The sequence below is a fragment of the Hemitrygon akajei genome, chromosome 9 (assembly GCF_048418815.1).
Source record: "Hemitrygon akajei chromosome 9, sHemAka1.3, whole genome shotgun sequence".
Classification (NCBI taxonomy): domain Eukaryota; kingdom Metazoa; phylum Chordata; class Chondrichthyes; order Myliobatiformes; family Dasyatidae; genus Hemitrygon; species Hemitrygon akajei.
In genome coordinates this window covers 160,875,905-160,902,744 of record NC_133132.1, presented here as the reverse complement: position 1 = coordinate 160,902,744, position 26,840 = coordinate 160,875,905, and the positions used below count along the sequence as shown (strand labels likewise).

Below are 26,840 nucleotides of genomic sequence, written 5' to 3'. Positions count from 1 at the left end.
TCAGTTGTTTGGTGGCACAACAGACGATGAGAGAGCTGCGTGGCCTCGATTGCAGCTAGGACTAGGCCTCAAGCCGTGGGCTTGCCTGCTGCTGCAGTCCAGGAGTGGAGTCACCGGAGGCAGTGTTGTCTGGCGTCTTGTGCTTGGTTGGGGGCTGGCCTCGCCCACTGGTGCCGCCCTGCAGTGTTTGATTGGTGAAATGACAGGCTGGATTGCATGCACCTGCGCACTGCTGGGAACCATACTATCAATTTGTGGGACACGTTGCTAAGGGACTTGGACTGTATTTGGCTTGGCTGTATTCATGCATGTTGAATGATAATTAAACTTGAATTTCGTTTGATTTGAATTTGATTATTTATTTTGCTGCAGCCTGGTTCTAAGAATATCTGTTTTTGTATTCATCTGTCTATCTGCCTCCTCCCTGGGTCCTGGGAATGCATGGCATCTCTCATTGCATCATCACTTCCAAACAATAATATCCACTGTCTGCATCTGAGTAAAGGGGTACTTACCCCTCTTTCATTTTCGTCATTCCTTGACTCAAGTGCTCCATCTGGTGGTGTGAGAAGCCTTTGAGGTTCAGCCATGACATTCATTCAGTTACAGATTCTCATATTTCTTGTATAAACAGCCACATGTTTCCTGTGTATGAACGGATTAGCCAAATGTGAATAGAAGAAAAGTTGATGTTCACAGTTACCAGGGAAATTTAGAGCAAGTTCATATTTCAAGGACCGAGGAGGCAGAGCGGCACAAATTCATGGGCTTGGGAGTTTACTGAAAGAAGCTGGGTAACGTGTTAAAAGATTTGATTCATTTTTCAAATGAGGAGTTAGTGCAGATTTTCCTGATGCTCTGTGGAAAATGGCTGGATGTGGATGTCTTGAGGATCACAGTCCATCTGACCCAGCGTTACTGGAGGGGTTCCAAGAAATCTCATACTTTTCAGCTGCTACTGGTAGGCATGATTGGAATTAGGAATTGCTCCACATTCAGTCTAGGGGATTGTACTGTTCTGTTAGGGTTGGTCATCTTCCAGAGCACTTGCACCCAGATGATCACATCGTTAATGCAGGCTGGCAGAATTTGAATGATGTTCACGACTGAGCAGCATGAAACAATATCTGAATAATCAGCCCATAATAGGGATAAATGCAAATATCTGCCAGGCATTTGAGGAGGACGCATTAGTTGGTTTAACCATTCAGTGGATTTTGATTCTCTTATGATTCAATGATGCGTGGAGTTACCATGTCCCCTGCAAACCTTCCAACGTGCAGTAATGCTGGAGGAACTCAGCAGGTCAAGGTGCACCTATTGAGGGGGAAAAACAGTTGACTTTTCGGGCTGAGACCCTTCATCAGGACTGGAAAGGAAGAGGGAAGAAGGCAGAATAAGGAGGTGGGGGAAGATGAAGAAGCACAAGCTAAAAGGCGATAGGTGAACCCAGGCAAGGGGGAAGGTAGGTAGGTGGGAGAGGTGGGATAAAGTGAGACATTGGGAGGGGAGAGGTGGAAAAGGTAAAGGGCTGCTGAAGAAGAAGGAATCTGAGAGGAGAGGAGAGTGGACCATGGGAGAAAGGAACGGAGGAGGGGCACCTGGAAGGTGAGAAGAAAAAGGTAAGAGGGGAGCCGGGGGGAAGAGTGAGAGGGAAAATTTACCGGACCTTAGAGAAATCGATGTTCATGTCATCAGGTTGGAGGCTTCCCAGATGGGATATAAGGTGTCGCTCCTTCATCCTGAGAGCGGCCTCATCAGATTGTCAGAATGGGAATGGGGATTGGAATTAAAATGCATCTTTGTTGTATTACTACCTTACAGCATTGTCACATAGAGTAGTATTAAGCATAAACGATGCTAAATTGGCTCCTTTATGCATTGGCTGCATTAATAAATGTACATTGTCTATATAAAGTATTCACCCCCCCCCCCCAGAGGTTTTCATGTTTTATTGTTTTAACACATTAAATCACAGTGGATTTAATTAGGCTCTTTTGACATTGATCAGCAGAAAAAGACTCTGGTGTGGCATATAAAAGGGGGAGAATACTTGTGCAATCAATTATTTTGTGCTTTATATCTGTAATTAATTTAGATCAATTTGTAGAGATCTGTTTTCACTTTGACATGAAAGAGTCATCACTGGTGCAGCCAAATGGTTTCAGAAGTGACATAATCAGTTAAATGGAGATCTGCTTTTGGAGACCTTTATGCAGTCAAGGTGTTTTAATTGATTGTAGTAAGAATACACCTGTATCTGGAAGGTCCAACTGCTGGTGAGTCAGTATCCTGGCAAAAACTACACTACGAAGGCAAATGTATACTCCAAGCAACTCCACAATAAGGTTATTGAAAACACAAGTCAAGAGATGGATACAAGAAAATTTCCAATATCCCTTGGAATACAGTTAAGTCAATCATCAAGAAATGGAAAGAATATGGTACAGGTGTAAATCTGCCTAGAGCCAACCATCCTCAAAATCTGAGTGGCCGTGCAGGAAGGGGACTAGTGAGGGAGGCCACCAAGAGACCTATGACAGCTCTGGAGGAGTTATAAGCTTCAGTGGCTGAGATGGGAGAGACTACATTGTTGTCCAGGTGCATCACCAGTCGCAGCTTTATGGGAGAGTGGCAAAGAGAAAGCCATTGTTGAAAAAAACTCACATGGAATCTTTGCCAGAAGGCGTGTGGGAGACTGTAAAGTCAGCTGGTCTGATTAAACCAAAATTGAGTTTTTCCGCCTTCAGACTAAATGCTATGTTTGTCATAACCCAAACACTGCACATCATCATAAACACACCATCCCTACCATGAAGCATGGTGGTGGCTGCATCATGCTGTGGGGATGCTTCACTGCAGCAGGCCCTGGAAGGCTTGTGAAGGTAGAGGGTAAAATGAATGCATCACAATACAGGAAAATCCTGGAGGAAAACCTGATGCAGTCTACAAGAGAACTGCACAAAAATACAACTGCAGATGCTGTGGATCAAAGAATACATACACAACGCTGGAAGAACTCAGCAATGCTGCCTGACCTGCTGAGTTCTTCCAGTGTTGTGTATGTATTCTCTGCAAGAGAACCGCGATTTGAGAGAAGATTTGTTTTCCAGCAAGACAATGACCCCAAGCATAAAGCCAAAGCAACACGAGTGGCTTAAAAATAACAATGTTAATGTCCTGGAGTGGCCAAGTCAAGAGTCCAAACCTCAATCTAATTTAAAATTTATGGCTGGACTTGAAAAGGGCTGATCACTCTTGATCCCCATGCTATCTGATGGAGCTTGAGCAGTTTTGCAAAGAAGAATGGGACAAATTGCAGTCTTCAGATGTGCAAAGCTGATGGAGACCTGTCCACACAGACTCAAGGCTGTAATTGCTGCCAAAGGTGCATCTACTAAATACTGACTTTAAGGGTTCAAAGGTCAAGCTTAATGTCAGAGAAATGTATACAATATACATCCTAAAATGCTTTTTCTTCGCAAACATCCACGAAAACAGAGAAGTGCCCCAAAGAGTGAACAGTAGTTAAACATGAGAACCCCAAAGTCCCCCCCCGCGCGTAAGTGGCAGCAAGCAACGAATTCCCCTCCCCCCACCGGCAAACAAAAATGAGCGTCGGCACCGTCACTGAGCCCAAGCGTGCGCTAAGCAATAGTAAACACACAGACCAAATTTACCCCAAAGACTACGCACTTCATCTGAAATTTGACAAACCACAGGTTCTATCTCTCCCTGGCAAGGGAGAGGGAGGTGTCCCCCATTTTCACAGTGAGCGGGAGACATAACAACAACCCTCTGGTTTACGATCTTAAAAGTCCGTTTCGTTGCTCTTTTGAGCTCTGTGTCCGAAGATCGCAAAGACCTCGGGTCTTCGGGGCCACAGCAAAAGATTTTCTGCCCTCCTCGACGACACACGAGTCTCCTGCCGTGACACCGACCCTCGATCCCCCCGTCTCCAGAACCCCGAGATCTTAGGCTTCCAAACACGATCGAGACTTTAAGTCAAACACTTGGTATATCGATTAACGGCCAGTCGTGGAACCCTGAGAAGAGGTCCCGTTCCCGCAAAGAAATGAAGTCTGCGTTTAATTCCAGGTCAGGGTCTTCATAAGAACCCCGAAAGGTTAAAATGAAGATATTAAAAGTGAAAATAGAGCTGTTCCGAAGATGCAAGCAAAGGAGTCGCCATTAGGTACCATCACCCCTCCTAAAGTTATATTAAAAGCAAGAGGATAGTGAGGGATAAAATTGGTCCCTTAGAGAATCAGGGTGGTCAGCTATGTGTGGAGCCGAGGGAGATGGGAGAGATTTTGAACAAGAAGGATATTGAATTGTGTAAGGTGTGGGAAACAAGTAAGGAAGTTATGGAACCTATGACAATTAAAGAGGTGGAAGTACTGGCGCTTTTAAGAAATTTAAAAGTATATAAATCTCCAGGTCCTGACAGGATGTTCCCCAGGACCTTGAGGGAAGTTTGTGTAGAGATAGCAGGAGCTCTGACGGAGATCTTTCAGATGTCATTAGAAACGGGGATTGTGCCGGAGGATTGGCGTATTGCTCATGTGGTTCCATTGTTTAAAAAGGGTTCTAGAAGTAAGCCTAGCAATTATAGACCTGTCAGTTTGACATCAGTGGTGGGTAAATTAATGGAAAGTATTCTTAGAGATAGTATTTATAATTATCTAGATAGACAGGATCTGATTAGGAGTAGCCAGCATGAATTTGTGCGTGGAAGGTCATGTTTGACAAACCTTATTGAATTTTTTGAAGAAGTTACGAGGAATGTTGACGGGGGTAAGGCAGTGGATGTAGTCTATATGGACTTCAGCAAGGCCTTTGACAAAGTTCCACATGGAAGGTTAGTTAAGAAGGTTCAGTCGTTAGGTATTAATGCTGGAGTAATAAAATGGATTCAACAGTGGCTAGATGGGAGATGCCAGAGAGTAGTGGTGGATAATTGTTTATCGGGATGGAGGCCGGTGACTAGCGGGGTGCCTCAGGGATCTGTTTTGGGCCCAATGTTGTTTGTAATATACATAAATGATCTGGATGATGGGGTGGTAAATTGGATTAGTAAGTATGCCGATGATACTAAGGTAGGAGGTGTTGTGGATAATGAGGTGGGTTTTCAAAGCTTGCAGGGAGATTTATGCTGGTTAGAAGAATGGGCTGAACGTTGGCAGATGGAGTTTAATGCTGAGAAGTGTGAGGTTCTACATTTTGGCAGGAATAATCCAAATAGAACATACAGGGTAAATGGTAGGGCATTGAGGAATGCAGTGGAACAGAGAGATCTAGGAATAACAGTGCATAGTTCCCTGAAGGTGGAGTCTCATGTAGATAGGGTGGTGAAGAAGGCTTTTGGAACGCTGGCCTTTATAAATCAGAGCATTGAGTACAGAAGTTGGGATGTAATGTTAAAATTGTACAAGGCATTGGTAAGGCCAAATTTGGAATATTGTGTACAGTTCTGGTCACTGAATTATAGGAAAGATATCAATAAATTAGAGAGAGTGCAGAGACGATTTACTAGGATGTTACCTGGGTTTCAGCACTTAAGTTACAGAGAAAGGTTGAACAAGTTAGGTCTCTATACATTGGAGCGTAGAAGGTTGAGGGGGGATTTGATCGAGGTATTTAAAATGTTGAGAGAGATAGATAGAGTTGACGTGAATAGGCTGTTTCCATTGAGAGTAGGGGAGATTCAAATGAGAGGACATGATTTGAGAGTTAGGGGGCAAAAGTTTAAGGGAAACACGAGGGGCGTATTTCTTTACTCAGAGAGTGATAGCTGTGTGGAATGAGCTTCCTGTAGAAGTAGTAGAGGCCAGTTCAGTTGTGTCATTTAAGGTAAAATTGGATAGGTATATGGACAGGAAAGGAGTGGAGGGTTATGGGCTGAGTGCGGGTAGGTGGGACTAGGTGAGATTAAGAGTTCGGCATGGACTAGGAGGGCCGAGATGGCCTGTTTCCGTGCTGTGATTGTTATATGGTTATATGGTTAAACTCCACTTTTATGGGAGGGGGTGAGGGGATTGGAATTAAAATGCATCTTTGTTGTATTACTACCTTACAGCATTGTCACATAGAGTAGTATTAAGCATAAGTGATGCTAAATTGGCTCCTTCATGCATTGGCTGCATTAATAGATGTACATTGCCTATAAAAAGTATTCACCCCACCCCCCCCCGGGGGTTTTCATGTTTTATTGTTTTAACACACTAAATCACAGTGCATTTAGTTAGGCTCTTTTGACAGTGATCAGCAGAAAAATACTCTTTCATGTCAAAGTGAAAACAGATCTCTACAAAGTGATCTAAATTAATTACAGATATAAAGCACAAAATAATTGATTGCATTAGGGTGCAGAGGAGATTTACAAGGATGTTGCCTGGATTGGGGAGCATGCATTATGAGAAAGGTTGAGTGAACTCAGCCTTTTCTCCTTGGAGCGACGGAGGATGAGAGGTGACCTGATAGAGGTGTATAAGATGACGAGAGGCATTGATCGTGTGGATAGTCAGAGGCTTTTTCCCAGGGCTGAAATTGTTGCCACATGAGGGCACAGGTTTAAGGTGCTGGGGAGTAGGTACAGAGTAAGTTTACTTACTTGTCAGGGGTAAGTTTTTTACGCGGAGAGTGGTGAGTGCGTGGAATGGGCTGCCGGCAAAGGTGGTAGAGGCGGATACAATAGACAACAGACAATAGGTGATCAATAGGTGGCCCTTCGAGCCAGCACCGCCATTCAATGTGATCATGGCTGATCATCGACAATCAGCACTCTGTTCCTGCCTTCTCCCCATATCCCTTGAATGCGCTAACTTTAAGAGCTCTATCTAACTCTTTCTTGAAAGCATCCAGAGAATTGGCCTCCACTGCCTTCTGAGGCAGAGCATTCTATAGATCCACAACTCTCTGGGTGAAAAAGTTTTTCCTCATCTCTGTTCTAAATGGCCTACCCCTTATTCTTAAACTGTGGCCTCTGGTTCTGGACTCCCTCAACATCAGGAACATGTTTCCTGCCTCTAGCGTGTCCAATCCCTTAATAATAATATGTTTCATTCACGATGATATGTTACTATAGGGTCTTTTAATAGACTTTTGGATAGGTACATGGAGGGTAGAAAAATGGAGGGCTATGGGTTAGCCTAGTAATTTCTAAGGTAGGGACATGTTCAGCACAACTTTGTGGGCCGAAGGGCCTGTATTGTGCTGTAGGTTTTCTATGTTTCTATGACATGGGAATTGAACTCCGATTTCCAGGGAGCCTCAAACCCTAATAATGTTGTGCTAACAGCTACGCCACCATGACGCCCATGTGATGTAACTGTACAGACGTCTGATGCAGAAGTGATGTCAAGATGTGGAACGTTTTTGAATTTCTTGATTGATGTAATTTGAGCCCCAAATAGATGGCTACCTTGTTCCAGCCAGATGTAACTGCTTTGAATTTGCATTGCACTAGAAACAATGTTTTGTACTGAATTCTAGTCCAGCAGTCACCAATCAATGTATTATTGTGTCCTGAATGATAATATCTTTTGCATCTTCATGTTTAGACCATGACAGATTCCATCATGTTAGCCATGAAGAAAAGCCAATACCTATGTATTGTCCATGGTATCATGGTGAGCAAGGTTTTTATGGAAGAAGCAGTCCCTTCAGAAAGCTGGGAACAGTGTCGTCATGGATGCTCAAAGTTCAAAATAAGTTTATTATCCAACTTGAGCTTGAACTGAATTAAATTTCATGTAACTATATATTACTCTGAAATTCATTTTCTTGTAGACATTTAAAGGGAAAAAAAGAAATGCAAAAGAGTTTTACCAAAACTGCATATAAACAAAGACTGACAAATAACCAGCATGCAAAAGTAGACAAACTGCAAATAAAAGTAATGCTGAGAACATGAGCTGTATGTAAGGAGTGCTTGAAATTGAATCTGTAGGTCATGGAATCAGTTCAGAGTAGTTATGAATGACTATGTCCATGGCGGAACAGGAGCCTGAAGGCTGTGGAGTAATAACTGTTCAAAATGTGTCCAAAATATGGAGATTTGGTGAGATGGAAAGTTGGACAAGAATCACATTAAGGTTCTGGGAGTGCTAAGATGACCCAAAGCATAAGAAATGGATGGCACGGAAGTGTAGTGTTTAGTTCAATGCTTTATACAGTGCAGGTGTCCCAGGTTCAATTCCCGTCGCCGTCTGTAAGGAGTTTGTACGTTCTCCCTTTGACTGTGTTAGTTTCTTCTGGGTGCTCCGGTTTCCTCCTACGGTCCAAAGCCCTACAGGTTAATTGGCCATTGTAAATTGCCTTGAGATTAGGCTAGGGTTAAATCAGGGGGACTGCTGGGTGGCGGGCCTCAAAAGGAAGAAAGGGGCCCATTCTGTTCTGCATCTCAATAAATAAATGTGCATGTTATTTTTATTTGTTATTTTTTCTCACACAACTGAAGTCCTCAAGCAAGTTTCAATGCCTTGGACATTTAATTTATGGCTTTCTCTCTTTGAAGATGGAGCATCAATGATGAGTTAAGTCATCACTGCAGGTCAAGAACTTCCTATTCAGTAGTTACATTCAGAAAGGTGATGTAATAACATTTGACTGAAAACAGTTCATTTTAATTTACCCACAGAACTCAGGCTGTGAAAGCAGTCTTTTTGACAGCTGACTGTTCACTCTTTCAGATATGCTTACCCAAAGACCTTGAACATGGCAAAAAAAATAAGATTAGTTTTTGAAAAGTTACTATTGCAGAAGCTTGGAAATCTTTTCAGTTTTACATCCTACTTAATTGTAAAAATGGCTCCCTCTGGGCCCTGTCTGTGTTGCCTCTCAATCCATTGTAGAATTTGTCACCGTTCATTAACATTACCCTAATACGCAGATCACTTGTTCCTTTAGAGAGCTGCTGGTGTCGCTGGCACTGGGCCAGGTGCTATCATTGTTGATCTGTGGTATAGGCCTGACTAGCAAGTACTTGGTCGAGGACTTCCATGCCAACACGCCAGTGTTTCAGAGTTTTCTCAACTACATCCTCCTGTTCCTGGTTTACACAACCACGTTGGCAGTACGACAAGGTAGGCCACACTTAACTTCACAAGATCTTTTCCTCTTTTAACTGTAATGTGTGGAAAGAAAGAATTCATCCAGCGGGTTGTTGCGAATTGGTGATTTTTTTTCCTGTATCAAACGTAAACGTAAAAATGCCCTCTGCAGCTGATTTATCAGTTCAGAGTAATTTTGTGATTGTGGTGTCACGTCTGCAACAATTCAAATCTTGTTTTGAGTTAATTGACAAAGCTCTGTTTAGTGTTACTGATGACAAGATAGCTTGGGGTGAAGTATGAAGAATAGTAATTTAATGCGCTTAAGGATATATCTTCATGAAAATACTGTAACTACTCACTGTTTTAGCCTGAACTGTAATGTTTGTTAGCTGCTAACAATATTCTTTTATCAGATTGCCTCTGGGGATCAGTTACCATATCATTATTGGACATAGTATAATGCAGATATCTTTCTTTGATAGACACCTTGATTAAGTAAAGTGTTTTTCCCTCTTGAAATGGTGAGCAGTATTGTAACGTGAACAAAGTCACTGGAGACACACTGTAGCTAGTGGATACCGAATTGTTTTATTCATCTAAATGAGACCCACTCCAAGGAAGAGGCCTGTTTGATCCAATATTACATCGCATTTTATATGCTAAAGATCAAAGGACAATTCTATAATTACAATGAATTACAAATAATTTTCATGCCTCCTTCAGACACCCAAAGTGAATGTTTATCAGCATTGTCTAGTTTTCAATTAGCTGGTGTCCATTGTCCAGGGCTATATTTTAACTGTAATTTACAATCCATGTTCAGGTCTAAAGGTTGGGAGCTGAAATTAATAATTGCTTAATCCAGAATATGCCATGTCAAGCAGGATAGAAGGGATCCTTCAAGACAGGTTGGACAAAGGAGAGGCAGTGGATGTCATTTACTTGGATTTTCAGAAGACATTTGATAAGGTGTTACACTTGAGGCTGCTTAACAAGATAAAATCCTGTGGTGTTACAGGAACTATACTGGTACGGATAGAGGAATGGCAGACAGGCAAGAGGCAGTGAGTGGGAATAAAAGGGGCCTTTTCTGGTTGGCTGCCAGTGACTAGTGGTGTTTCTTGGGGTCAGTAATGGGACTGCTACTTTTCACATTGTTTGTCAATGATATGGATAATGGAATTGATGGGTTTGTGGAAGATACGAAGATAGGTGGAGGGGTAGGTAGTGCTGAGAAAGCAATGCGATTTTAGCAATACTTAGACAAATTAGAAGAATGGGCAAAGATGTGGCAGATAGAATACAGTGTTGGGAAACTTATGATAATGCATTTTGGTAAAAGGAACAATAGTGCGGACTGTTATCTAAATGGGGAGAAGGTTCAAACATCACAGGTGCAGAGGGACTTAGGAGTCCTAGTGGAAGACTCCCAGAAGGTTTAATTTTCAGGTTGAGTCGGTGGTAAAGAAGGTAAATGCAATGTTGGCATTTATTTCAAGGGGAATAGAATATAAAAGTAAGGAGATAATGCTGATGCTCTATAAGACACTAGTCAGGAGTATTGTCAACAGTTATCGGCCCCATATCTCAGAAAGGATGTGTTGTCATTGGTGAGATTCACAAGGATGATTCTGGGAATGAAGGGGTTAACATATGAGGAGCGTTTGGCAGCCTTGGGCCTGTACTCACTGGAATTTACAAGAATGCGTTGGGGGGGGTGGGGGGGGTGGTGCTGGATCTCATTGAAACCTACCAAATGATGAAAGGACTAGAAGGGTGGATGTGGAGAGGGTATTTCCTGTGGTGGAGGTATCCAGCCTCAAAGTTGAGGGGCGACCTCTTAGAACAGAGGTAAGGAGGACTTTTTTTTAGCCAAAGAGTGGTGAATCTGTGAAATGCTCTGCCACAGACTGCGATGGAGGCCAAGTCTGTGGGTATACTTAAGGTGGAAGTTGATAGTTTCCTGATTGGTCAGGGCATCAAAGGATATGGCAAGAAGGCAGGTGTATGGGGTTGAGTGGGATCCTGAATCAGCCATGATGGAATGATGGAGAAGACTCAATGAGCTGAATGGCCTAATATTGCTCCCTCGTCATATGTTCTTATGACCTTGATGATTTGTTTTCTCTCTCCTGATAAAATGACTTAATTTTCCCTTTATCGGCAGTGTCTAATGCACTATTTTTGTGTTACTCTTTCACTTGTTTTAGAACTACCATATCCTATAGCTGGAACTACTTTTACCACTCCACCTTTAGTCATTTGTTCATCACCATAATCTGTTTATTCCTTTCCTATCTGATTCCATCATTTGCAGCACAATCTTGCCTCTCCCTATCACCTCCTTGCCTCTGTCGCTATTCACACTCTCCCCTCCCTTTGTTTCTTAGTACTGGCATCCATCATCGGGGACTCCCACTATCTAGGACATGTTCTCTTCACGTTGCTGCCATCAGGAAGAAGGTACAGGAGCCTCAGGACTCACACCACCAGGTTCAGGAACAGTTATTACCCCTCAACAATCAGGCTCTTGGACCAAAGGGGATAACTTCACTCAATTTCACTTGCCCCATTATTGAACTGTTTATTATTGAACTCCCACAACCAATTGATTCACTTTCAAAGGATCTTCATCTCATGTTCTCAATATTTGTTTCTTATTGATTTATTACTATTATTTATTTATTTTTGTACTTGCAGTTTGTTGTCTTCTGCATTCTGGTTGAACGCTCTAGTTGGGCAGTCTTTTGTTGATTCCGTTATTGCTTTTCTCTAGATTTATTGAGTATGCCCGTAAGAAAACGAAACTCAGGGTTGTATATGGTGACATATATGAAATTTGAAAATAAAATTACTTCGAACTTTATACTTCAGTCTAGATGAAGGATCTTGACATGAAATGATAGTTGTCCATTTCCCTCCTCAGATACACCCTGATCTGCTGAGTTTCTCCAGTAATTGTCTTTTTTTTGCTCCAGATTCCATCATCTGTGATCTCTCTGCATAGATTTGTGCTGTTTCCCATGTTTTTCAGATATTAATACAGAGACTTAAAATCTTGAGTTCCTAAAATCATTGGGGATTGCAAGGAATTGGCCTGACGGAACAAGACATTGTTTCCAGATTCATAAGATTGGATTGTTTGTTGCTAGTTATATTTGAAAGTGGTTATGAGACATATTTGTTCAGAGGTGTTGTGGGCAGCTGGAGAATTCAGATGGTGAGAGGGAGGGGAGGAGGGACGGGGAGAAAGGAAAGAAGCAACATAATTAGATTGAAGGAAACCTCTCATGAGGTAATCTGAAGTCACAGAGGAAATGAAGATATGAAGAAGTCGAGGCAGGAGTGGAGGATGAGCCAGTAAAGGATAAAAAATATTGTGGGAAGGCAAAGAACAGGGGACTGGGAAAATTTTTCCCCAAGTAGAAGTAGTTTTGGTTGGAGAAAAGAAAGGTTATTTTGAAATAGCTTTGCCAAAAGTGATTGGCAGTGCTCTTGTGATTATGTGATTGTGCATTGTTTAATCACATTTGATTCGCTGTGTTATGTACCCCGTAACTGGGTGTCTGACCAGCAGAGAAAGAAGAATCCGTTGGAGTCTGGTGGTACCAAACTAAAGGTGTTTATTAGTAAACTACACAATACAATATCAAAAATGCAAATATACATATAAAACAAGTTAGCAGTAATAAACCTAAAAGTGTAGGAATAATAATAAGCAATAATAAACAAGCTCTATCGATGTCTAGGGGTAAATAAATGAATTGTCATAGGAAAGTATAGAGTTCAGTTCATAAATGCTCAGGTAGTTATGGTTATTGTATTGATATCGTTGGAAAGAGAGAGAGAGCGAGCGAGATGTAACAGCAACAGCTGCAGCAGGCAAACCTTTTGTGGCTTTCTTAATCCGTCGTATCGTTGTGGCCATTCAGTTATGACCCCTCTGGTCTTCAGCTAGACCATTCTTCTGTGGTGGACTCGTCACTCTGGCATGAGTGGACACACACACAAGCCCCTCCGGCCCTGCTGTAACACTGTGAGCTTTACTGACCGATCTCCTGATTCGGTCTCCGAAGCCCCCACCTTTCTGTGGGTTCCCACCACTCAGTCAGTGTCCACTGGTGTGTCTGAAGGGTGTCTCTCCAGACCTAACTTTTACCCCCACTGACGGGGTCTCAGCTATCCATCAACTCTGAATGACGGTGTCCATCAAATCAGTCCACTCCTGCTATCTCCTGAGGAATGTTAACGAGCAAAGTAAAGTCCTTGTAGTGGAAGGTAAATAATCCAGGAAGAGTCAAAATACAGTAAATCAACAGTCTCTCTCCCCCTCTTATCCGTAGCAGATGGTCTTGCCTGTGTTTCATCTCTCTCTCTCTCTCATGAGCAGCATTGCAACGGCAATAGTTCGTAGTTCTCAGGAGGGGGGTTGAGAATGGTTAATTCTGCACCCCATTGTCCATCAGGTCTGTTCATCACTCATAACAGCTGGAATTTTAAAATCCTATCGCATTTATCTTTTCAAGATTGGATGCTGCTTAGATTTTCATCCTATTGTAGTCAGCGTGCTTTAACAATAGACACATTAAGCTGAGCATTTTATCAATTTGGCCTATTACAGATTCTGAACTAAATCAGGAGCAAAGCAAGTTTTCATTCCATTTTTATCTGAGACAAAATTGCAGGTATTGCTTTTTGCTGGAGTTTCATGCAAATCCTATCTTTTACATAAGAAAGTGGAGGGATTTTTGGAATATCAGAGGAATTTTCATCAGCAGTAGAAACAACATCTTATCATTACTAAAATGAGTATATGTAGATTTTCTTTTCAACCCACACTCATTTCAGCCATGACATGATGCACCTTGGATTGAGATTTAAGGAATGAAGTAGGGAGTTGAACCAAATGATATACAGTAATAGAGTCCTCGAATCATGAAGGCACATAAATAGGCCATTCAGCCCGAATGGATAATATTAACTAGGATTCCCATTGAAGCTAGTTCTATTTGTCTATGTTTGGCCCATATCCCTCTAAAACAGAATTAGAATCATGTTTAATATCACCGGCATTTTTTTTGAAATTTGTTAACTTTATAGCAGCAGTACATGATAAATAACAAATATAGAGGGAAAAGAACTGTTGCATTTTTATATATTTATATATATATATATATATATACACACACATATAAAGTTTGGTCACCCCTGGTCAATATTTCTGTTACTGTGAATAACTAAACGAGTAAAAGATGACCTGATTTCCAAAAGGCATAAAGTTAAAGATGACACATTTCTTTAATATTTTAAGCAAGATTACTTTTCTATTTCCATCTTTTCCAGTTTCAAAATAACAATAAAGGAAAAGGGCCCGAAGTGAAAGTTTGGGCACCCTGCATGGTCAGTGCTTAGTAACATCCCCTTTGGCAAGTATCACAGCTTGTAAACGCTTCTTGTAGCCAGCTAAGAGTCTTTCAATTCTAGTTTGGGGGTATTTCGCCCTTTCTTCCTTGCAAAAGGCTTCTAGTTCTGTGAGATTCTTGGGCCATCTTGCATGCGCTGGTCTTTTGAAGTCTATCCACAGATATTCGATGATATTTAGGTCAGGGGATTGTGAGGGCCATGGCAAAACCTTCAGCTTGCGCCTCTTGAGGTAGTCCATTGTGGATTTTGAGGTGTGCTTAGGCTCATAATCCTGCTGTAGAAGCCATTCTCTTTTCATCTTCAGCTTTTTTTACAGATAGAGTGATGTTTGCTTCCAGAATTTGCTGGTATTTAATTGAATTCATTTTTCCCTCTACCAGTGGAATGCTCCCCGTGCCACTGGGTACAACACAAGCCCAAAGCATCATCAATCTACCCCTGTGCTTAACAGTTGGAGAGGTGTTCTTTTCATGAAATTCTGCTCCCTTTTTGCTCCAAACATACCTTTGCTCATGGCGGCCAAAAAGTTCTATTTTAACTTCATGAGTTCACAGGACTTGTTTCCAAAATGCATCAGGCTTGTTTAGATGTTCCTGTGCAAACTTCTGATGCTGAATATTGTGGTGAGGACGCAGGAAAGGTTTTCTTCTGATGACTCAATGTTTCATCTTTGACTTTCTGACTTTTGGAGATCAGTGCATCTCATGTGTGTGTATATAAGATATCTATTAAATAGTTAAGTTAAAATAAGTAGTGCAAAAAAAAGAAATAAAAAGTATTGAGGTAGTGTTCATGGGCTCAATATTCATTTAGAAATTGGATGGCAGAGGGGAAGAAACTGTTCCTGAATCACTGAGTGTGTGCCTTCAGACTTCCGTACCTCCATCTTGATGTTAATAGTGCAAAGAGGACATGCCCTGGGGGTGGGTGTCCTTACTGATGGACATCACCATCATTTGGGATTCCCAACCTTTTTAAAGCCATGGACCCCTACTATTAAAGGAGTGGCCTGTGGATCCCAGATTGGGATCCCCTGCTCTATATCTTTTCAATTCATGTATCTGTCCAAGTGTCTTTTAAATATTCTTATTGCACCTGCCTCAACTTCCTCTGGCAGGAATAGGCTTATAAAATTGTGGATGAAAAAGTTGTCCCTCAAGTTCCTATTAAATTTGTCCCTCTCACTTTAAACCTATGCCCTCTAGTTCTTGATTTCCCAAATCCTGGAACATTGACTGTGCATTGACCCTATCTATGTGTTCCTCCCCCACATCATAACCTTATGCACCTTTGATAAAAATATCCAGTGAAAAATATCCAAGTCTGCCCAACCTCTACTGATTACTACGATCGGGAAGAAGGTACAGGAGCCTGACGATCCACACTTACTGTTTAGGAAAAACTTTAGTCCCTCCACCACCACATTTCTGAATGGTCCATGGGCGCCACTTCTTTATTCCTCTTTTTATCTGTCTGTCTATGTATCTATCCATTATAACTTATAGTAATTTTTATATAGATACAAGAAATTCTGTAGATATGAAAATATTGAGCAAAGCATACAAAGTGCAGGAGGAATGAAGGGGAATGCAGTCTGTGTTTCGTGCCAAGACTCTTCATCACTCCTCTAACATTTTAGAAGATGGGTCTTGGCCTGAACCATCAACTGTTTACTCTTGTCCATGGATGCTGCCTGACCTGCTGAGCTCCTCCAGAATTGAGTATGTGCTGCTTTGGATTTCCAGCATCTGCAGACTTGCTTGTGTTTGCTCTAACATTTTGTGTCTGTTGCTCAGCCATTTTTCTTTCTTGTATTGTACTTTTGGCACAAAGCTACAAATGATAATAGACGTGATTCTGATTCTCTCTTCATAGCTCAGTCCCTTAAGTCCTGACAACATCCTATCACTTCCCCCCGTGTCCTCTCCTCCCTCCCTTTCTCCTACAGTTGACTCTCATCTCTTACCAGATTATTCTTCTCCAGCCATACCTTTCCATCCACTTGGCTTCACCTATCACCTCCCAGCTAGCTTCCTTCCAACTTTTTATTCTGGTGCTTCCTCCCTTCCTTCTCAGTCCGGAAGAAGGGTCTCAGCCCAAAACATTGACTATTAGAATGACTAAACCAAAACACAATATTTCAATTGTGGCCTCACCAATCTTTTGTACAACTGCAACAAAGTGTCGCAACTTTTTTTCTCAGTGGCCTGACTGTGAAAGCCAGCATGCTAAAAGCCTTCTACACCAACTTGCTTACTTGTGATGTAGCTTTCAGAGAATCATGCACTTGTATTCTGTTCTTCAGCACTCTCCACAGTCCTACCATGAACTGTTAAAGTTCTACCTTGATCTCTGTTCTCAAAATTCAACACCTCGCACTTAACCGAATTAGGCCTCCAATTGCCATTTCTTGACCATCGTCACTGTCGGTGAGGCCATCTGCTCTAGTGTCATTTGAGTCCCAGGGAATGCCATGCGTCATGGGCTTCCACATCAAAATTTGTTTGTTCGTTATGTGCCATGTCGTATGATGTGGACAATCACGATCTTTTCATGACCATGGTTGTTGCTGGCAAATTTTTCTACTGAAGTACTTAGCCATTGCCGCCTTCTGGGCAGTGCATTTACAAAATGAGTGACCCCAGCCATTATCAATACACTTCAGAGATTGTCTGCCTGGCATCGGTGGTTAAATAATCAGGATTTGTGATATGCACCAGCTGCTCAGATGACCATCCACCACCTGCTCCCGTGTCTTCAGGTGACCCCGATCCGGGGCTGGGGAGGGGGGCTCAGCAGGTACTACACCTTGCCCAAGGCTGACCTGAAGGCTAGCAGAGGGAAGGAGTGTTTTACAGCTTCTTTGGTAGAGACGTATCTCCACCTTGTCACCTAACTTCAAAAATCACGCTTACATAATCTCCCTTTGCTTTCTACCATCAATCCAATTCTGTGTCCATTTAACTTACCATATCATGTGGAACCTTATCAAAGGCCTTATGGAAGTCTATAGGGATTATGTCTACTACCCTGCCTTGATCAACCTTCTTGTTTATTTGGTCAAAAAGCTTGTCAAATTTGTGAGTCAAGATTGGAGAGAGCATTGGAGAGAGATAGGAACAGACAAGTTAGAAAAGTGTTTAATTTGAGTAAGGGAAATTATGAGGCTATCAGGTAGGAACTTGGAAGCTTAAATTGGGAATAGATGTTCTCAGGGAAAGGTGCGGAAGAAATGTGGCAAATGTGCAGTAGATATTTGTGTGGAGTTCTGCATTGGTACGTTCCAATGAGACAGAGAAGTTATGGTAGGGTAGGGGAACCGTGGTGTACAAAGACTGTAGTAAATCTAGTCAAGAAGAAAAGAAAAGCTTACGAAAGGTTCAGAGAGCTAGGTAATGTTAGAGGTCTAGAAGGCTAACAGGAAGCAGCTCATGAAGGAAATTAGGAGAGCCAGAGGAGGCCATTAGAATGACTTGGCGGGCAGGATTAAGGAAAACCCCAAGGCATTCTACAAGTATGAGAAGAACAAGAGGATAAGACGTGAAAGAATAGGGCCTAACAAGTGTGACAGTGGGAAAGTGTATATGGAACTGGAGGAAATAGCAGAGGTACTTAATGAATACTTTACTTCAGTATTCACTATGGGAAAGGATCTTGGTGATTGTAGTGATGACTTGCAGTGGACTGAAAAGCTTGAGCATATAGATATTAAGAAAGAGGATGTGCTGGAGCTTTTGGAAAGTATCAGGTTGGATTAGTTGCCAGGACTGGATGAGATGTACCCCAGGCTACTGTGGGAAGCGAGGGAGGAGATTGCTGAGCCTCTGGCAATAATCTTGGCATCATCAATGGAAATGGGAGAGGTTCCGGAGGATTGGAGGGTTGCAGATGTTGTTCCCTTATTCAAGAAAGGGAGTAGAGATAGCCCAGGAAATTATATTCCAGTGAGTCTTACTTCAGTGGTTGGTAAGTTGATGGAGGAGATCCTGAGAAGCAGGATTTATGAACATTTGGAGAGGTATATGATTAGGAATAGTCAGCATGGCTTTGTCAAGGGCAGGTCGTGCCTTACAAGCCTGATTGAATTTTTTGAGGATGTGACTAAACATATTGATGAAGGAAGAGCAGTAGATGTGGTGTATATGAATTTCAGCAAGGCATTTGACAAAGTACCCCATGCAAGGCTTATTGAGAAAGTAAGGAGTCATGGGATCCAAAGGGACATTGCTTTGTGGATCCAGAACTGGCTTGCCCATGGAAGGCAAAGAATGGTTGTAGACTGGTTATATTCTGCATGGAGGTCGATGACCAGTGGTGTGCCTCAGGGATCTGTTCTGGGACCCTTACTCTTCGTGATTTTTATAAATGACTTGGATGAGGAAGTGGAGGGATGGGTAAGTAAGTTTGTTGATAACACAAAGGTTAGGGGTTTTGTGGATAGTGTGGAGGGTTGTCAGAGGTTACAGCGGGACATTGATAGGATGCAAAACTGGGCTGAGAAGTGGCAGATGGAGTTCAACCCAGATAAATGTGAAGTGGTTCATTTTGGTAGGTCAAATGTGATGGCAGAATATAGTATTAATGGTAAGACTCTTGGCTGTGTGGAGGAACAACGGGATCTTGGGGTCCAAGTCCATAGGACACTCAAAGCAGCTGCACAGGTTGACTCTTGTGGTTAAGAAGGTGTACGGATTATTGGCCTTCATCAATCTTGGAATTGAATTTAGGAGCCAAGAGGTAATGTTGCAGCTATATAGGACCCTGGTCAGACCCCACTTGGAGTACTGTGCTCAGTTCTGGTCGCCTCACTACAGGAAGGATGTGGAAACCTTAGAAAGGGTGCAGAGGAGATTTACAAGGATGTTGCCTGGATTGGGGAGCATGCCTTATGAAAACAGGCTGCGTGAACTCAACCTTTTCTCCTTGGAGCGATGGAGGATGAGAGGTGACCTGATAGAGGTGTATAAGATGATGAGAGGCATTGATCGTGTGGATAGTCAGAGGCTTTTTCCCAGGGCTGAAATGGTTGCCACAAGAGGACACAGTTTTAAGGTGCAGGTACAGAGGAGATGTCAGGGGTAAGTTTTTTACGCAAAGAGTGGTGAATACATGGAATGGGCTGCCGGCAATGGTGGTGGAGGCGGATACGATAGGGTCTTTTAAGAGAATTTTGGATAGGTACATGGAGCTTAGAAAAATAGAGTGGTCTGGGTAACCCTAGTAATTTTTATGGTTGGGACATGTTCAGCAGAACTTTGTGAGCCAAAGGATCTGTATTGTGCTGTAGGTTTTCTATGTTTCTAATATCTCCCATGTAACACCATGTTGATTCTCCCTAATGAACGATTGTCTTTCCAAATGCATGTATACCTTATCCCTTTGAATGATGAGATCATAGAACACCCAGGTTAGTATCTCAAAAGTAAAACTTAATTATCAAGGAAATTGTAATAATTGCTCTGTCGTTCCATCCATGTTATAGGAAACCAATTGACATTAGTCAGCAGTTATCTAAAAGAGCAAGCAGATCCAACAATATAGCTGATTTGACCAATGAGGAAAGTGTTTTTAATCAGGGATCTTGTGAATGTTCTCAGACTGTAAACATGTAAATTAAAAGAAATATTAAATAAAGGGCAATCTGCTTAGTTAACATTCCCAGCAGGGAGCTGTGCACATCTCGAGCAAATATCATAACCTACAGTATGTATGGTGCACTCTTTTCCAAATTGATTGTAAAACTGTGTGCAGCATGTTCTTGAATTTTCGATATTCATTCTCAGCTGGGGAGGAATTCCCTGCCTGGAACAGGAAATCGAACTGGGTCTCCTGTTTAATTTAATTGAAGAACAATTCATCACAGCTTTGTTGGAAATACCAACCACCAGTTTGCTGCCTTCCCAACCTTGAGATGTTTATTTTGAATAACATGTCATTAATGCTTAAATACTTTTGCAGGAGTTTGTTACATTTAATTACAGCAATATTTAATTATATACCTGAAGCCTATTTTGTACGTTCAATTTGCTGCTAGTTTTTGTGGCTGTGATTCATGTTTTCGATCCCTTTTCTTTTTCTGCTTTTGTGGTTTGAGTACAGTTACTTTCCCCAAACAGTAAGGCCGATCATTTCATCCACCCACTACCCCACCCATCTTCACCCCACCACCACTACTTTATCATTTCCTGGCAGTCACCTTATGTGCAAAAACTCCTGTGCCTAGTGTCATTTTATGGACATACAATCAATCTATGTACAGTACTGTGCAGAAGCCTTAGGTACATACTGTATATGTAGCTAAGGTGCTTCAGAGTTTTTCACAGGACTGTAATTGTCAACTTGGACTGGAGAACAAGTTTGTAAATCTGCCAGGAGCAAGGGATGTTGGGAATGGTGAGGGTGGAGCGCTGCGGAAGAGGTGCGGGGCAGGTGGCAGAGAGGAGTGCAACGGGCAAACGTTGGTGTAGGTGTAGACACGTCCAGCCCTGAGACACCAGGCAAGGTCATTTGATTCCAAACAGTTGGTCTATCGATCACTACAGAATGTCTCTCTGGTGCTTCCTGCTCCCTCCCCTCTCCCTTCCCCATTTCCCAGCCATGATTCCCCTCTCCCTGCCCCCTTCCCACTCTCAGTCCACAACAGAGACCCATATCAGAATCAGGTTTATCATCACTCACATATGTCACAAAATTACCTTTGTTTTTGCGGCAGCAGTACTGTACAAAAGCCTTAGGTACCCTAGCTATATAACCATATAACAATTACAGCACGGAAACAGGCCATTTCGGCCCTTCTAGTCCATGCCGATCGCTTACTCTCACCTAGTCCCACTGGCCCGCACTCAGCCCATAACCCTCCATTCTTTTCCTGTCCATATACCCATCCAATTTTTTTTTTAATTACAATATCGAACCTGCCTCTACCACTTCTACTGGAAGCTCGTTCCACAAAGCTACCATTCTCTGAGTAAAGAAGTTCCCCCTTGTGTTACCCCTAAACTTATGCCCCTTAACTCTCAGCTCATGTCCTCTTGTTTCAATCTCCCTTACTCTCAATGGAAAAAGCCTATATATGTGCCTAAGACTTTCGCACAGTAATGTATATGAGATGTCTTTTATTTGTTGTTTTTTTAATATTGTGTTCTTTATCTTATTGTATCTTTTTGTGCTGAATCGAATCTGGAGTAACAATTATTTCATGTTACACTTCTGTACTGGAAATTGCATTAAATAATCTTGAACCTTGAATCTGAGATAACGTTGAGACAAGGTTTGAGATCACATCTATTGAAGACAGAATAGTGTGGTGAAGCTGGAGTGCTCACGGCATTGAGAGATTGAAGCATGCAGTATTTGCGGACTTTGCAGCAAAGTTGTTGTCTCGTTGGCAGCTTGCGGTCGCAATTACGGTTTGGAATGTGCAACAGGAGTATAAAAGCAGCTTGGTACCACAGGTATAAAAGCAGCCACCACAGGTTCTCCCCTGACTTGAGTAGCATTCTGATCTGTAGATACGTTGTGGCTGGGTCTATCTCCGGAAACTCTGCTGAGCAGCCCTGTGAAACCACCTTCATCACCAGCAACTCTCCCATGGTTCACTGCCACTTTGTCACGGGCAGTTAGGGTGAGGAACTATATGATGTCCCTGCCAGTGATGCCCAGATCACAAACACTGACTCAATAAAAAACAGTAATAACCTCGCAGCAGGTATGTTTTTCTTTCAAGCCTTCAGTCCATTCAAGTCTGTATCCCCAGAGAGGTACAGAAGCCTTAGGTCCCACACTGCCAGGTTCAGGAATAGCAATTATCCTACAAAAATCAGACTTTTGAAGTGGCGTGCATAACTTCACTTATTTCAACACCAAACTGATTCCACAGCGCACAGGCTGTTTCAAGTACTTTACAACCCATGTTCTCGGTACTTTTGTTTGTTATTTGCATAATTTGTCATCTGTTTCTCAGTCTTTGGTTATAAAAGTTTTCTAAAAATTCTATTGTATTTCCTTATTTTCCTGTAAATGCCTGTAGGAAAATGAATCTCGAGGTAGTATGTGGTGACATGTACTGTACATACTTTGATAATAACTTTAATTTGAAGTAGTTGCTGCTTTGAATTTGATTAAAGCAACAGGGTTCTCAATATTAATTTAGGAACATAAAAGCAGGAGACGGGGTATTGGCCCTCTTAGTCTGTTCCGCAGTGAATAAGGTCATGGCTGAGCCATTCTCTGCTCTAACATTTCTCCACTCTCCCTGTTCCCTTGACACCACTGTAACTGAAATATGAATCAATCTATTCCTTGAAAATATATCCAATAACTGTGCCTCCACTGCCCTCCAACGTACAAAATTCCAACAGAATCACAGCTCTCCGAGATAAGAAATTCCTTTTCATTTCATTTTGAGGTGATGCCTTACTCTGAACCTATACTTTCTTGATAGACAGTACTGTGTAAAAGTCATGTAGATATATGACATATGTACATATATGTAGGGTGCCTGTAGTAATTTTATGTATCGTCGATCTGACCAAGGCATTTGATACGGTCAGCAGAGATGGCTTATGGAAGATAATGGAGAAGTTTGGCTGCCCTAGCAGGTTCATCACGATTGTTCGGCAGTTCCACGATGGCCTGATGGTGAAAGTTTTGGATGATGGTGACGAGTCAGAAGCCTTCCCAGTGACGAACGGTGTGAAGCAAGGATGCGTTCTCGCCCCTACACTCTTTAGCATGGTCTTCTCTGCTATGCTGAATGAAGCCTTTCGCGATTGTCAGGATGGTATTCACGTCAGATACAGGACTGGCGGTGGGCTATTCAACCTCCGGCATCTACAGGCTGTTACAAAGGTAAAGGAGACCGTCATCAGAGACCTCTTATTCGCTGATGATTCGCCCTCAACGCCAGCACAGAGCAGAAGATGCAGCGAGAAATGGACTGCTTCTCACGAGCCTGTGACAACTTTGGACTTACAAGCAGCACCAAAAAGACCGAAGTTATGTACCAGCCCGCACCCGGAAAGCCCTACCAGGAACCACACATCACAGTAAAGGGGCAGGAACTACTGGCAGTCGACAGCTTTACTTATCTGGGCAGTACTCTATCACGAGCGGTGAACATAGATGCAGAGATCAGCAACAGAATTGCCAAAGCCAGTGCTGCCTTTGGGAGACTCCATGAGAATGTATGGGAGCGGAGAGGACTCAGCCTTACCATCAAGCTGAAGGTCTACTGAGCCTCCCTCCTCTATGCCAGCGAGACCTGGACTGTCTACAACAGACACGCTAAACAGCTCAACCACTTCCACTTGAGCTGCCTCCGCAGACTTCTCCACATACGATGGCAGGACAAAGTCCCAGACACGGAGGTCCTGGAGCGGGCTAGCACCCACAGCGTCTACACCCTCCTACAGAAACCCCAAGCCAGATGGGCTGGCCATGTTGTCAGGATATCTGACAGTCGACTACCAAAACAGCTGCCGTATGGAGAAGGGTCTCAGCCCGAAACGTCGACAGTGCTTCTCCTTATAGATGCTGCCTAGCCTGCTGTGTTCCACCAGCATTTTGTGTGTGTTGCTGTATGGAGAGCTGAGCCAGGGCAAGCGCTCAGTTGGAGGGCAGAAGACACGTTTCAAAGACTGCCTCAAAGTGTCCCTCAAAGACCTCAACATCAATCCCAGTAGCTGGGAATCGCTTGCTCTGGACCGCCCAACCTGGTGGAGCAGGACCACTAAAGGAGCGTATGCAGCAGAAATCAGACACACTGCAGAGGCTCAGAGGAAACGCGCCGCAGGCAGGGCTCGAGCTACCTCCACTTCCACTGCAGCACCTACCCTCATGTGTCCCACATGTGGGCGAGCTTTCAGGGCCCGGATTGGCCTCACCAGTCACCTCCGGACCCACAGTCACAAACCCTCCTCCTGACAGAAGTCGTGGTCGTCTTCGACTCAGAAGGATGAACAACAACAACTACTGCTGAAAAAAAATCATGACATATGTGAGTGATGATAAACCTGATTCTGAATTTTGCACAGTAGTGTATATTGCAGCTCAAAATAAGAGCACAGCATTCACCTGAGCACCTTGTATATTTCAATAAAATCATCTCCCATTCTTGTATACTTCAATAAGTAGAGGCCTAATTTACTCAATCCTTTTTCACATTGATCTTTTCATCCCAGTTTGGAATGATTGAACCTTTCTGTACTGCCTCCAGTGTAAATATATCCCTTCCTAAATATGGAGACAAAATCCATACAGGAGTACACCAGTTCTGGTCTTGCCAGTGCCCTGTAGTCCTAAGGAAACTCGAAATGTTGACTATTCATTTCTCTCAATAGATGCTGACTGACCTACTGAGTTTCTCCAGTATTTTGTGTGTGTTGTGATGGATTTCCATTGTCAGCAGAATCACTTGTGTTTATGAGAGTGCCTTGTAGAGCTGCTTTGCTGATGCCCAACAGAACAGCATCAGTTTATTAGTATGTTGAAAAAGAAATTCTTGGCCCTCGAAGCTCAATTCAATTTTATATCAATGATGCCATGTTCTTAACCTCTTGGCAACAGAAGTTAGAGATACAGCAAGTTAACAGGCCATTCTGGCCCAATGAACTCACGTTGTCCAATTAGAGGGCAGCATGGTAGCGTAGTGGTTAGTACAAAGCTTTACAGTGTTGCCGACCTGGTTTCAATTCCCACCGCTGTCTGTAATGAGCTTGTATGTGCTCCCTGTGATCGGGTGGGTTTCCTCTGGGTGTTCCAGTTTCCTCCCACAGTCCAAACGCGTATCTGTTAGCAGGTTAATTGGTTATTGTAAATTGGCCTGTGATTAGGCTAGGGTTAAACTGGAGGCTGAGTCGAATTGAAGGGCTGGTAGGGCCTATTCAGCGCTCTGTTTCAATAAATGAAGAAAATTATACCCATGTGCAAAAGTCTTAGGTACATATACATACAGAGCTAGGGTGTCTAAGCCTTCTGCATAGTGCTGTATTTGTCAACATGGAGTGGACAGCAATTTTGTAAATCTGGCAGGAGCAAAGGATGTTGCGAATAGCACCCTGGCACTCAACGTCAGTAAGACGAAAGAGCTGATTGTGGACTTCAGGAAGGGTAAGACGAAGGAACACATACCAATCCTTATAGAGGGATCAGAAGTGGAGAGAGTGAGCAGTTTCAGGTTCCTGGGTGTCAAGATCTCTGAGAATCTAACCTGGTCCTAACATATCGATGTAGTTATAAAGAAGGCAAGACAGTGGCTATACTTTATTAGGAGTTTGAGGAGATTTGGCATGTCAACAAATATACTCAAAAACTTCTATAGTTCTACCGTGGAAAGCATTCTGACAGGCCGCATCACTGTCTAGTGTGGAGGGGCTAATGCACAGGACTGAAAGAAGCTGCAGAAGTTTGTAAATCTAGTCAGCTCCATCTTGGGTACTAGTTTACAAAGTACCCAGGACATCTTCAGGGAACAGTGTCTCCGAAAGCAGTGTCCAGTGACCTCCAGCCCCCAGGGAATGCCCTTTTCTCACTGTTACCATCAGGTAGGAGGTACAGAAGCCTGAAGGCACATCCTCAGCGATTCAGGAACAGCTTCTTCCCCTCTGCCATCCGATCCCTAAATGGACATTGAAGCTTTGGACTCTTCCTCACTTTTTTAATACATAGTATTTCTGGTTTTGCACATTTTAAAAAAATCTGTTTAATATACATAATTGATTTACTTGTTTATTTATTATTATTATTATTTTTTCTCTCTCTGTTAGATTGAACTGCTGCTGCTAAGTTAACAAATTTCACGTCACATGCCGGCGATAATAAACCTGATTCTGATTCTGAATGGTGGGGGTGAAGGGGTGTGGGACAGGTGGCAGAGAAGGGGAGCCAGAGGTGGGTGGTGGCATGGAGGAAGACAGACCCAGCCCTGAGACACCAGCCAAGGTCACAATTCCAAACGACTGGCTTATTGATCATTACAGAATGTCTCTCAGGTGCTTCCTGCTCCCTCCCCTCTCCCTTCCCCTTTTCCCTACCGAGATTCTCTTCTCCCTGCCCCCTTCCCACACTTAGTCTCCAATAGAGACCCATATCAACATCAGGTTTATCAACATTCACATACGTCATGAAATTTGTTTTTTTTGTCGCAGCAGCAAAACAGTGCAGTGCATAAAATTACTACACTAATGAGCAGATGTCTTAGGCACCCCACCTATATACAATGCCCATAAAAAGTATTCACCCCCCTTGGAAGTTTTGATGTTTATTGTTTTACAGCATTGAATCACAGTGGATTTAATTTGGCTTTAATTCAGATGACTTTGTAGAGATCTGTTTTCACTTTGACACAGACGTGTCTTTTTC

At 42.7% G+C, this 26,840-nt stretch overlaps 1 protein-coding gene across 1 annotated transcript in view; it reads left to right on the top strand.

Moving 5' to 3' along the window:
- Nucleotides 1-26,840, top strand: part of slc35f1 (solute carrier family 35 member F1) — a 372,306-nt gene that overhangs the window by 116,450 nt on the left and 229,016 nt on the right. Inside the window, exon 2 of the mRNA XM_073057399.1 lies at nucleotides 8,911-9,086. Coding sequence (XP_072913500.1) covers nucleotides 8,911-9,086 — 176 coding nt within the window. The remainder of the gene's footprint in view (nucleotides 1-8,910; nucleotides 9,087-26,840) is intronic.